The 14,140-nt window shown below is 45.6% G+C and overlaps 1 protein-coding gene across 3 annotated transcripts in view; it reads left to right on the top strand.

The window, feature by feature from the left end:
• Window positions 1-14,140, top strand: part of LOC120893429 (potassium channel subfamily T member 2) — a 154,949-nt gene that overhangs the window by 16,626 nt on the left and 124,183 nt on the right. Inside the window, exon 1 of one of the 3 annotated variants that reach the window (XM_040295303.1) lies at window positions 9,380-9,594. The exons of the other annotated variants lie outside the window; for them this stretch is intronic. Coding sequence (XP_040151237.1) covers window positions 9,524-9,594 — 71 coding nt within the window. The 5' untranslated portion in view covers window positions 9,380-9,523. Of the gene's footprint in view, window positions 1-9,379; window positions 9,595-14,140 lie in introns of those variants that run through there. 3 annotated transcript variants of the gene reach the window in all.

Raw genomic sequence — 14,140 nt, 5'->3', positions numbered from 1 at the left:
CCGTTCTCCTCGCCGAATAAAACCGTACACAAAGAGTTGCCACCCAAAATCCACAACCGCTTGAGTCTGAAAAGTTCCAGAAAGGAAAAAAGTGTACCACGGCAGGCGATTTTGGTTCGCTGTTTATGGCTGCGAAATCTTTCACCGAAGGCCTTTTTTTGCAAGGATTCCTGTTTTTCCCCTTTGAGACACACAACACACACACACGCACGCACATCTCCCATATGCTGCTTGTCGAAGAATCGGTGTGCGGCACAGGCAAGATTTACAACCAGTAAAACTTTCTTACGATGTTCCTTGCGAAGCTGCTGCGCTTAATTTGTTGCGCCGGCCGTGTTTCGTGTCGGCTATGACGTATAGAAGGTGTTTTGCAATCTTTCTTCTTCGTTCCGGTTGGTTGGCTGGTAGGAAAATCGATTGTTTTCTTGTCGTTGTGCACACACACACACCCTTGTGCGCTTGTATGCGAATTGGAACGTGTCTTCGTGAGCATTGGCAGAGCAGAGAAACGTCTTCCGATACTTTCGCGTACCGTTCGTCCTTCGTCGTCGAAAGTGAATTGAATTATTTACAACCCCGGGTTGTGCCGGTTGTGGAAAAATCGACCAAGAGGGCAGCCTGACACTGACCATTGACCATTTGTCAGTCAGCCAAACACCCGGAACCGCCACGGGAGCTGAAAGTTCCGCCGGCAAATGCCCGTGCCGAAGGGCACGGTTCGTTGAGACTTTCGCGATTAAATATTCAGCACGAAGACGGCCGCTTTGAGGAGGCCCAAAGAAAGAGAGAAAACCCCCGGAAGACTACAAGTGGAATGGGGCTTGTTTTGAGACTTCCTTTCCATTTTGCTGTGTCCACTTCTTCAAAACTCAACACGATGGCAATTGTGCGAACTGAGGCGTGCGAAGGAAAACGAAATGCGCCACCTTCCCAGGGAGACTTATTACCAAGCCTTGTGGAGCGTTTAATTAGAAAAACAAAGATGATTCCGCCATTTTAAGCAACATTATTTTCCGCGAATGTCCTGCACCATCATTCAGCAATTTTCATTGGAACCTCAATATTCCTCGCCATGTGCAGAACCTTTCTGTTAGACGTCAATAAGGCTTGCTTCTCATTCTCGCGCAAGAAGCTATTGAACGAATTCATTAAAAGTTATAATTCGTTCAATTGCGAAGCAAAACAATATCATTAACTTTAGCGCTTGCGGGCGTCTTGGCTGGGCGAAAAACACCCGGCACCGTCTTCGGCCCCTGTGTGTGTGTGGTGTTGGAATGTGGTAAACAAAGCAGCAGACTTGGCAATCGGCAACAGCATCCTCCATCTCTCGAGACCCAGTCAGTTCCGGTGGGAATACACTGCAAGGTGTTATTGTAGCTGCTGCCGTTCTGGTCAGAGTTGTCTTTTCTACGGAATCCTTGTGCTGTTTGTTCGGCATGGGAGAAAAGGAAATCCCACACAATAGAGCCGGAAGGCGGTGGATAAGGGAACAACACTGGGAGGCGTGGAACAAAAGGCGCTGCATTGAATTTCGAAGAAAACAATACTAATTAATACTTTCCAATAAACACGGCTTTGTTAATTAGTTGTGCACAATGGGTGTACAGGCGATTGGAGGACCAATTGAACAACAGCAAGTAGTAAATGAAATTGTTCTTCTCTTTTTTCTATCCAACCGACATGTTGTTTACTGAAGAACATGCACAAAGGAGGACGAAAATAGATTAATATACTAATGTGCTTGGTAATATCAAATAAAGAAGTTCTTTATAGAATAATATCATGGTTAAAAAAGGATGATTGTTCTATAGCTGTTATTAATACAATGGTTTCGCTCCTTCAGTCCATCAAATCATATCAAACAATACAAATTGCGCATAAATGAAGGTAAAACCTTAGAATAAACTTTCACAGCCTTTCTGTGTGCTCGTATGTCGAAAGCAAACGCCTTTGATAGTAAAGTAAATAGCGAACAAATATTACTCACGAGCGAACGATTCTTGCTAATATGTTTCCGCAGCTTTTGGACTCCCTGGTATGCTTCTTGGTTTGGGCCAAAACCCACCACCCACCGAGCCATGCTTGTGGTCACTCGTCTGTGAAAGCATTTGCGAGCAGGACCGTTGTTGGTTGCAACCGCCTTACTTCTTCCGCACGTGTGATAGCAATATTGTATGAGTGTGGTAAAGCAGAAAAAAGGCGAAGAAAAGAAAAAGGCTCACATAAAAAGCAGCAGTACACACACACATACAGGACGAATGGTCAGCAAACTGTGGCCCAGCGGGTGTGCGGGAAATATGATCAAGTTATGGGAGTTTTATCGGTCGTAATTTTCCCACAAAACGCAACGCAAGCGATGGTCAACATTCTCGGACAACTTTCTACTTCGGTTGGCTCGCTCGCTCGCTCGCTGGCTTCATCGGGAAAAGTTGGGAAATCTGTGCAAGCAAACTAGCATCAAACTTTGAAGAACACGGACCACGGAGTGTTCCAGCGTGATGTTGCTAATGCTAAAGCCACCTTGAAATTAGCACTTTATAGCAAACTTTCCTCCCATTAGAGGGTTCCCTCCCCGTTGGGATTGAGATCGTCACTAGGTGCTAGCAAGACCCGCCCCGAGATCGTATTGGAGGATGCGTTTTTTTGCATCCCAACTTTTCCCATTACAGATCCCGGCGAAACCAATTGGAAGGAGGAAAGTTTCATGAGTAGCTAGTTCTTGGAATCGATAAACTCACTCGATGATGATGATGCTGATGATGAGAGGATGGTGGTGAAACGTGGCGAAACCAAGTTCTGAATAACTTCCCGACACTGCATTGATGTTGTTTCATTTCCGGATTGAACTGGAAATGCTTCGAATCCATCATCATTTTGGGCTGAGTGGAGTATCGTGTTGTGTTGCCATTCAGGGGGAATCACACACGAAGTGTACACTTTCACCAGAGTGTTCCAAATCACACTGGTTAATAAGAACACTTTTATCTCCAAACGCACTCCCGCTTGGTCATTAGACAGACGGACAGACAGACCAATGACCAAAAAGAGCACGCTGCTGATGAGAGTTGAGAAGTCACTGCCTTCTATGTCTGCGTACTGTAGCTCTTAAAACACAAAAGCAAGCAAGATTCTAGCGTAAAAGCACGTGGGCATTTGGCTGGAAGCAACACCGTAGGCATGACGACAGACAACACATTGCCTGCACTGTGTGTTTGCTTCCCAGTGCAACGAGCAGCGGACGTCTCACCGAGACGTGGAAACAACCACAAGTCTTGAATTTAATTACTCCCCATTCATGTGCTGCCAGTTTGCTGGCATGGATATGGTGCTGTAGCCAGGCTGCGTTGAAGGTCTTGCAGCACGTGCAGTTAGTGTGCAGTTGCGGAGAGAAATTCATCATTCAACCGATAGGATATGAAAGGCGCAGACACCACCGCAGAGTGGGTGCAGTTAAGTATGAGATATGAAATTTGATTATTCGTTCGTTGAGGTTGGAACTTTGAAGCCCACAGCCGACCTTCAAGGAGGGAAAAGCTTGAGCGTTCAGAGCTATGCCTTCAGGAGGATGGATAATGTCGTTCTAAATTTAATAGATATCGGTTAATAATGGGTTGCTGGTAAATGAGTGGGAAGAAATATGTTCCAGCTTGACTTACACAGCACAGCCCCGTTTTATCCATTACCACGATCTTCAGCCAATCTCTGGCTGTACCAAAGAATCTGAATTAATTAGATACTTTTTTAGGTTTATGTCCCGTTCCAAGAAGTTATTTTCTGAACATTACACTGGTTTTGCAGGTACTCGCGATAACCCTGTTTCTTCTCGGACCAAAATAACCATAAAACAGTAGTATCCTTTACTTGTTGTACCCTATTCCTGGGGTTTGAACCCCACCGGGAAAGCATAAAACTGGACAGTTCGTTTTAATTTAATTAAACTTAAACATACACTCCCACACACAGCAAAACCCGTCCGAAATATGCCACAGGTCTAGGACATCGTGCAGGTCAACCTCCGATGGTAAAGAACCTCACATTAAAGCACAGATCTTAAATTTCGTTTGACTTTGAATTAACTCACCTCGTTGCGTGTGTTTCTTTTTGCTCCCGGGTCACGAGATCTCTAAAATCGAGGCCTCGAAAGTTTTGGGTAGCGCTAGTTCGAAGGTGTAGTTCGTGGCTGTTTAGCCTTCCCATTTCGGCGCGTGTTATCAAATATTTACAAAGGACCGGAAATTCAACCTTTCCACCTTTCGCAAACCACGATGCTTTCTGGTACGAAATGAATGAACCTACTTACCTACGGTTTGTGTCGGTATTTTTGTGTGTATTTGTGTGTGTTTGGAGTTAGGCTAAACCCTAACCCTGTTATCCTGCTATCATGCAATAGTTTCCATCGATCCGAAAGCGCACCAGGTCGTCCGTTTTCAACCGCCCGACGACCTAGTCACACAAGTCACAGTTCTCCATTTCCACGGTCAAAGCAAAGGAGCGTTACGAAGCGTAACGTCAGCTGTCACACACAGACTCACACTCACAACACGCTCACTCCATCTAAGGCACTGGTTTTGAAGTTTATCACCGTGAAAATGGAGAATGATTGACGTGGTTGAGGTGGAGTGGGCTGAGGAGCAGGAGCAGGAGCGGCCCGGTCACCGGCACTAATTGCTGTTTAATCTTGGCTCCCGCCTCCGGGTTGATTCAACAGTTGCGTTTACAGGTGCCAAAATATTTCCTCGGGTGGAAAAGCTAATTTCTGGCTTTTTGCAAACCGTCCCAAGGCGACCCCGGTCGGTGTAGGTGATAGGAAAGTGTGAGTTCACCAGCTGTCACCTCTTGCAAGAGCTTACTGAGAAGGGGCGACGGGTCTGTCAAGAGGCGAAGCGTACTTAAGATTGGGTCCGAAGATTGTAAGGGATTACTGCTGGTTACGCTCTCGACGGGGCAGACGATAAAGCGTTTAGTGTGCAATCAATCTTGAAGCGGAGGCAGATGGCGTATTTTGACAAGGATTAGCTCGTGGAGTCGATGGAGTAAGCCGTTTTCCGAGACTATTAATCGACTTTTGACTGTTGGTTCATAGGGCAGGAGCGGGGGTTACGATGGAGAAAGGGTGGGAGAGCTCGGGACTTTAATTTGCCTGCACGCTGACAGGGCAAGTAATTAATAATTGTTTCACGTTTCCATCAGTTGTCCAGGGCAGTCGTAGTAGCTGCAGCACTAACACTATGCAATGGTGCGTCGCGTCGTACATCATCCGATTAATTATCGAAAAGCATTTATCACGGACGGATAGCTGAAGGTAAAATTAAGGCAGTTTATACGAATTGCTGAACGGATTAAGCTGTAAGAAGCTTCCGGCGGATAGAGAGAGAGAGAGAGAGAGAGAGAGAGAGCAATGTGAGCAGGAAAACAGATAAGTAGTCGTGCGCCCAAAGCAGCATGATAAATGATGTACTTCCTCACTAGCCGACAAGCTATCCGGCCTATTCAACTTCTTCAGTACGGTACTTCAGCACGTAACCGGCCGAGCAAAACGGGGAGCAACGGAAAATGATGAACTTCTTGACAAACATATCAAGAGGCTAACACGCAAAACGCGGAGTTTCCGGGTTGGAGTTAATATTCCTCACTAGCTTACCCTCTAATGCTCAGCAGCTGCTCCGCCGTGGAACTATTACCACTGCGGTGGTGTGGTGTGGAAGATTGAGCCGCTGTAAGCAAACCCGTGAGCGCAAATATTTGGCCAACCGTAAAGGGAGCATCATCATGGTTATTAATACCACCACCGAAAACAGCCTCCGGCGGCCTTTGCTTTGGAGGCGTCCCGGGTTTGTTACAGGCGCATTTCTTATTAATGAACTTTCCACGTAATAAGCACGCGGACGAGCTGAACCGAGAGAAGCTTTCCTGGGAAGGCAGATTGCTTTTTTTCTCAGGTCCCAGGCCGTCATGTTCCGGCTGACAGATTGTGCTGTTTACTGAAGTATGTTAAGGGGTTTCCAGTCCACAGTGAGTCGTTAGATTATTGCATTTCAAACTGTTTTTGCCTGTATCGCATGAAAGGTTCGGAAAAGCAGTACCACGACTGTACTGCTAACAGGGACGCCGTAGAGCTGTTTCCTCCAATCCAATTCACTGCAATCTGCATCATTACCATTTGGTGCTTGATAGTGCTCATTAGTGTAGCGAACTTGCACTGCTTACACTCTTGTACAGTTCTTTTCCAGTTTGCCGTATTGCCCGGGTATTTGCATTTGCATAAATCGTACATCCTTTAAAGCGTACGGTGCGCGCTACAATTAACATCATAAACGGAAACACTCAATTTAGCGTTTCTCTTTATGCAAATTGCTTTCCATCTGTTTGGCATGGCGCGGCGAGAGCTCTCTCGCATGGTCTTCGTTTGGCGTCTCCACGTGCTGATCCATGCGTAAGAGGCAAACACGTTGCGAACGAAACAAATAAAGAGACTTTCAACAAGTACAAGGAGAGGGGATGGGAGACTTTTCATGTCTTCACCATCTTCAGTAGGCGGTGAGCTCGAAAAAAGGGGTGAGTGGCAAATGGTTTTCCTTTGTGCTGCGGAGGAATTGTATCACTCGAAACGCATTTTTTCACACCCAGACAAGGGGATTTCAGTGGATGGGGAGAGAAAGATACACGGGTAAAAGAATGGTTAACACATTATTTTATTGAAATGGAAACAAAAGCATGGGAACGGGAAATGGCTTTAAAGGCGCGCGCGCGCGCGCGCAAGGATTTGAGCTTTTCTTTATGGTTGTTGTTGCTTCATCGTTCTGACGAGCACGATTTGAAGACATTTCTGGTGCCATCGTTCCGCTGTTTTTGGAGAACCTTTTATCGATTGTTTTGCGTGCTCTCCCTTGTCGTCAGTGTGCGTTAATGGCTTAAGTGGAGCTTCGGTTGAATTCATGTTGAACTGAAGTGCTCGGTACGGTTGGGAACTAATGTTGCTGCTACTGCTCCGGCTTACGACAACAAAGCGGAAGGAAGCAAATGAAACAACGGGCTAATGTAAGACCGGTACACCACGGAGGAAAACCGCAATGGGTAACCGCAAATATTCCTTTAACGGGGGCTGGTGGGAACCACCAAGCAACCCAACTGGAACATGCCGCCAGTGCGGCATACGAAAAAGGGAGAACAAAAAGAAGTATCTTTCTAAATGGTCGCTTCCGGAGGAGGGACGGTAATGGTAAAGAACGGAAAACCGATGATACCTTTCAAGATGTGGCACACAGTGTCACAATGGCTTTCGCTGCTTTCCCCCCCGACCGGTTGCACGGTTCACAGTAGGACGATCGTATCTTTGCGGAATCCCTGTGCTAACATTTTGCTGAAAAAGGTGACAAGAAGCGGTAACGGTGGGACCGTAAAGAAGGTGCCGAATGGAAAGTGGCACGACTGAAATACGACCATACCTTTTTAGGGTATTGTATTTTTAAGCTGGGAATGGAGCAATGCCATAGATTCTGCGAATTGTTACCCAAGATAGCTGAAGCTCTAGATTCAATATTATGCTACTGCCGTGTGCGGGATGGAATGTGCACGGCAAGTGTTTTGCATTCCTGGTGCAATAAGCTAATATGCTGTTAAAATCGGGCCAGTGAAGTTGACTGATGAGAAGTAATGTTTGGACAATCACACCTCCCTGCACACAAGTCATTCGGTTACAAGATCTTCTGATTAGGTGAATTTTGTAGCGCAGGTTGCATACTTTAAGGCGAATTGAACTACAAGAGGCATAGCGCGTCAGTATCTTCTCGTAATAGCATATCTGCTTGATTGTTGTTCTTATCATTGAAGACCACAAGCGTGTGTTTTTTCTTCTTTTCTTTTCTTAAAATCATTGTTTAGCTTCCCATTGATAAACGACTCGTGTCCATCACGCGATCGTCGTGACAGGTAGTCGCATGACGTTTCAGCGTGCCAAATCAAACCCATTAATTATCTAATCTTGCTTCTTGCTTCACGCGCCATCAAGCTCAGTTGCCATGAACGATGGTGGTTGAAAATGCGCAAATACGTGAAGCTATTCTCTCGGCAGACTGCATCAATCATTGCGGATTTTATGGGAGGCAAATATTCGGTTTTTTATCCCCGTCTTTATCAACAAAAAACCAGGCTGATAGTAGTACATAATTGTGTGCCAGAAGGGCCTCATATATGACAGGTGAGCTTTGGCCAGACGATATGCCTATGGAGGGCGGAGTAGATGCTTCTGTGCTCTCTACTTCAATCGATAGCATCATGCTCAGTGAGAATCAGAACGAGCTGCAGTGATGGCATGGGGAAAAAAAGAAGACTGCTTCCACAAACGAGAGCCAAACGTACTTGCCAAAGAGTTTAATCATCTCGTTATGAAATTATTCAGCATTACTTCGATAATCAATCACTCGTTTGATTTTATCGTTCCCGTGCGCTTCATGCTCTCTTGCTTTCAAAGTGCATACACACGCGCGTTCGACTGTAGAGTATCTGTTGAAGTGCTTTACAGTATCTACCATACAGGGGTAAAACTATGTGATGAATGTTTGATTGCATCTCCGCCCAGCAGAAGTGGCAACGGGGGCTTGAAAGAGACGCTTTAATTAAATCCTTATATCGGAGTAAGTGCAGTATCCGGTTACAATCGCAAACGAATGAATAATTTTCCACTCGAGGGAAAATAATTCATGAAGGAAGCATGATAGAAACTCATCCACCGTAGCAGCGATGGTACTCTCCCATGTGAAGGTTAAGGTCTGGAATCGATCTCACATGGACAAAGGGTGGTTTATCTACCGTAAATTGATTGTCCTTTTTCCGTTCGAAATCCCTTCGGTGGGTTGCACCGATAAAGCGCAACCTTCCCATCTGCGTCATGGCTCGAAAGGATGAAGTAAACGTACGTTTGATGCACTTTGGTTGCAATTTAAATTGCATTGTAGCGTTGCCTTCCGTGTGGAGTTACTTTAATCAACTTCCCAGCCCTTTATTTGCGAAAGCGGGAATTCTTGCGGGTTCTCTCTGTCTTAGCGTCAACTAACCTACTGATTGATGCATGACAGCCTCGAAACAATCCATAAGAAGTCCAAAGCCACGGGCGGGGTGGATTGATCACGACGGTCCGATAGTGAGGTTGTGCTTGCGCCGTTCCTCTGGACATCTCACACAACACCGTCTACCGTGTGATAAGATAAGCGTGTGCGCGCTAACCTCCCATCCACCGGGATTCCTCCCTTCCCAAGTGTGGCATCTTCACCGGCAAGACACTGTTTGCTATTAGTAAATTAGCTCTTCGACAGTTGTCAATTATAAAACAATCCAACCGGTGGGTGGGTGGGGTGTAGCGGCAATCGTAAAACTCACCAGACATCGGTGGCAGACAGCAGTAGTGATCCAGTTATTTCCTGGATCGGGTGCATCGGCGAACAAGGTGCGCTTCGGTTCGGTCGATCTCGCTGCGGGACGGTAGTGTGCGGTTCAAACAGGATCTAGCAGGATCGAGCAGGGAACGATGGGAAGGTTCGATTCCAGCTGTAAGCATCTACCGAAGATGATTTCGCACGAGGATCATCACGCCGATCGGTAAGTGTTTGAGAGCGGACCGGTGTATGATAGTGATAATAGTGGATTGTTGTGAGAGATTTGACGCTCTTTGTCGCTTTAGAATGGCTGAAGATCTTTTCTTGCCGATACCATAGTAACCATAGTATCTTTTAACGGAAGACATGATGTTATCGTGGGACAAGAGGATTGGAAGATAATTTGACTTTTTTTTAAACGAGCCATTGTTTTTTTTTAATTGTCATAGAAACTACTTCAAAAAAAGGCAATACATAAAGAATGACCATAATTAACTGATGTACAATCTCAGAACTGATTAAATCATTAATTCATATGGAAATCTTCCATGTACGATTCTTAAACGCTTTCATAGATTGTCCTCAAACAGGAAGTGCTTTTCAATGAGGGCTATTAAAGCGATCAAACCGAAGGAATTAAAGTTTATTGAATTAACCAGTGAGTATGCTGTAGCTACAGGTGGTGGTGAGAATGGTAATAAATCTGTGTCAACAAGGTATGCACTCCACTCTCGAGACACGTGTAACCGTACCGAAAGGAAGCACATCTTGGCTGTCGGTTTTTGCTTTATGATGTTTGCTACGGCACAACCTAAGCCTGGCACGAGTGGTCACGAGTGGTTTATTACATTATCAAGCAGCTGGAATGGTTTGATTCGAAGGAATTGTGAATCCGATGCCGACAATTGAAAAGCATTTGTAGTGCCGCCCGATCCAGATTTGCGTCTAATCGATGCACTTATATAAGACCTGGATTACAACCAAGCTACGCCAAGATTTGCTTGCCGTGTGGGTGAAGAAAAAAAACAGGAAAATATCATTGACAGATTAGTAGACGGTGCCGGTCGTCGGTATGTTTAAAAAGCGCAAATAAAGCCTACCACACCGCCCCGGGTAAGTGGGGTTCCGAGTACTTCTTGGCGAAGGTACAGGCGTGCAATAAGTGGATGGCCCTTGGTTTGCGCCTCCCCAATCAAGGCATCTCCCACCTATTTATCCAACTCTAAGTGTGTGTTGGAGTGTGTTCCCGGGTTAGTTGACAACTGTACATGATGGCAGGGAGGGGAAAGGGTGGGAGTGATATTGTTGTGTGTTTATCTGTTTTCTTCACTGTGATTGATACCCTTGAACTGAAAGCGAAGTACGAGAGCGACACACGCACACATAGCTCACGTTGAGAAGATACCCAATAAAAAGGGAAATGAATGGAATCGAATCCGAGTGCCCTAGTAAGGTGGTGTCTTCCTTCCACCGTATGTGAGATGATTCTCCAGCTCCTTTCTTCCATTTTTGCGGAACAGTTGAGAACGGGCACATCGGGAATTGGTTGGTGTTGCATCGTATCGTATGTCCTTAGAATTGGTTGACGTTATGAAGAATCTGGCTCGTTTCCTGAGAACGTAATAAATGCTAGTCTTGCTGTACCTTTCTGTCAGCGGTTCGTTAGAACGATGTAAGGTTTTATGTGAACAACAGTACCCGGGGTTACACGCCAGCCCGCACATTTCAATCAACTTTGGGTTTTTTTTGTGAATTTGCAATCATGGGTGATGGTTGTATTTTATTTTTTTAATAGCCTGTCCCGCGATCGTTTCCCATTATTTCACGCTACGAGCCGTAAAATAAGACCCGGGTACCGGGTGCATAACGAAGGGAACGTGTGACTGAAGGCAGTCTTTGGGCGCGTCTGTGCGAGAATCAAATCTAAATCGAAAGATGCCCTTACGCTGGCTTAACCGGTACCCCAAACAAAAGAAAATCTAAACTCACCTTGAGGAAGGTTTTCTTGCGGGCGGACAGGGATGGTTGATGAAATAAAATTCAATGAATGAAAGGTAAATATATCGATTGGGAAAATCCTTCCAAAGCTACGATCAAGACCATTTCGTACATCTTCTTTTGAGTGGCGATATGTGGTGGAGGGAAAAGATCCACTTCCGCCACCACCCTCCAGTTAAAGAGATTGTGTCCGAGCAGACCGTTCGGTGAGCTGGAAAGACGAAAGGGCACGCGTTCTATCCTTTCTTTATGATGGGTCGACGAAAAAAAACCAAGACGTCAAAATAACGCTTTAAGGGCATGCAAGGTTTCGAGGCGCCCTTCAAGGTGCCTTTTGCGGTTCAACATCCGATGCTGTTGTGTGGGATAAAAAGAGCTCACGCCGGACTAAAGCAAATGCTATTCAAGCGAGACCCGCAATAGGCTATAAAATATGAACGAATTATGGAATTACTTTTAGCCGGCACACTTACAGACCCCAGCCCTCTTCAACTGCTCGTCCATGTCAGCAGGCGGATGTGGCACAAAGGGTCCTTATCGGTGGTACTGGCGTGGTATTGTCGGATCATGAAACCGACCGGTTTTAGGTCCCCCTCGTTCCCGACTGCAAGGTAATGAAGAAAAGTATCGAAAACAGCCCGGGTTGTACCGAATGTTATTGGAATTCTTCAATTTATGCCACATTTGGAGGACCCCTTTCCCGTGTATCTTGAGCACGGTTCACGTGTAAAGGCCAACGCATGCTGACAGCACGCTCCGAAATAATGAAACACTTGCCAAAAAAGGATGTTTATTCGAAGAAAGCACACTCGTACCGGCGCGTTCGAAGAATAAACCATTGAAGGGCGATTTTTCCCCGGGCCTCGTTTGAAGACTTGCGGGAAAAGAAGATTTCCCCTTCAGTTCAGGCAATGGTGTGTCTCTGTTTGTCTGTGTACGCGCTGTATTTTTCTAAGCAATCGATTACGAATTGGGCAGCCGTCGGGCTCAACGCAACCCGCCAATCCGCTTTGCGGCGGTGGCTGTGGCGGTCCTGGTTCGCGGAACCCATCGTAAAACATATTGGGCAGCAAAAGCATTTTCCCGACATCGATGGGGTTGGAATGTGTGCGCGAGAATGGGGTGGCAAATATTGTTCACCTTCACCTTCATCAACGTTTGCTTCCCCTTTGATGTGGATGTCATTAGCAAGAAAGGAAAGTTGTTTCAAAAGTAGACACTCACACTATATAGAAAAAGTACCCTCCCCCGTACACCATTTGGAGCTTATGATGGAGCCGTTCGATCAATTTAACTGCCAGCCAGCGTGAAGGATTTTTTTAAGCACCGAACCCTGCGTGAACCCGTATACCGTTTGTGTACTTGGAATCTTGGCGTTTTCTTCCCATCGCTTCTTGAGCCATTGGAAATAGGCGGGTGCGCCCCGTGTGGCGGCGAGTGGTGATGTAATAAAAATCGATACAATTAAATCAGACGGCTTGAGGAGCTTGAGAAAGCGTGCGGTGTGTGGCATAATGTTCAGCGGGTGGCACTGCAGAGATCTGCGGCAAGCGCGAACGCCCTAATGGAACCAAACAAACGCACGCAATGAATTGTAATGAGAAGCAGCAGCAGGAGCAGCAGCATCAGAAATGTGTGTGAATTTGCATTGAATGCTAAGCGAGCGGTAGAACCAGCAGCGATAAAATATTGAAGAGAAATGGTACTGTTTAACTAGGGAAATCCACCACGTAAATGGAATTATTTGAAGAGCGTGAATGCAACCTTACTTTACTGTAAAATCCCTCCACTCGGATGGTTCACAATTGCTTGCTAGACCTTAATTGCAGGATTGGAAAGGAAGGTTGGTCACTGGGTGCGATTGTAATGAAGAGAAAGGTTAAAAAACAGACCCATAGAAGCTCATTGTGAACTTAAACAGGGCAGCAGTACTTGTTTTCCTTTTTGTGTAAATTTCCTATTCTCATTTCGCTGTGAAGAATACTTTGTCATGTAGGTTACATGAATTCAGGGGTTTTGATGTTCGAAACAACCGTATCCATTATGCATAAGCGCCTAAATGGCTGCAATTTGCATGACACATTCGTTCAAACCGAGCATTTCAAAGCACACTTTAATCATCTAATTAAAGCATTTGACAGAAATTATCGCATTTTCACTACAAAGTCGATTTTCCTGCAATCTACATTTCAATTGCTCGATTTAATGCGATTTGAATGAAATGATTGGTACATGGTTACTCATGGTACATGGTTTTTTAGTTGGAAATGACCTCTGACGTAGCTCGACACAAATGTGAATGTGAAATTCATTAGAAAAGTTGTTACACAGGCAATAACTGTTTTCGTACAAAAATGTTCTGATTCCATAGAACAGAACGGAACAGCCTTTTTGAATGGCAGCCACATAAGCTCACAAACGCAACAGAAAAACTCTTCTACAGAGTTCCATTTCAACGTGCAAAAAGTGTGTGTGTGCGTGTACGATGAATTTGGGGTTTCACTCAAATTTGCAACAGGTTGCTTTTTTTTCAAACTTTCTCCCTTTCTCTCGCTCTCCAACACACACACATACGCTCGAATGGATAGGTTTAAAGTGCGGAAACAAGACGATCGATACACGCTGAGCCAGCCCCGCCGCAGGCATTGAGACGATTTTGGAATCAATTAAAATCATACCATTATGGCCGGGTTGCGTGATCTGGCCCAGTTTATCGTGGCAGGTTTTTGGGGCAGGAAACGTGCAGGAGCGTGTGTTGTTCGGGGTCCCGT

Source organism: Anopheles arabiensis, chromosome 2, assembly GCF_016920715.1.
Source record: "Anopheles arabiensis isolate DONGOLA chromosome 2, AaraD3, whole genome shotgun sequence".
Taxonomy (NCBI): Eukaryota; Metazoa; Arthropoda; class Insecta; order Diptera; family Culicidae; genus Anopheles; species Anopheles arabiensis.
This window is presented reverse-complemented; position numbering and strand designations above follow the sequence as displayed.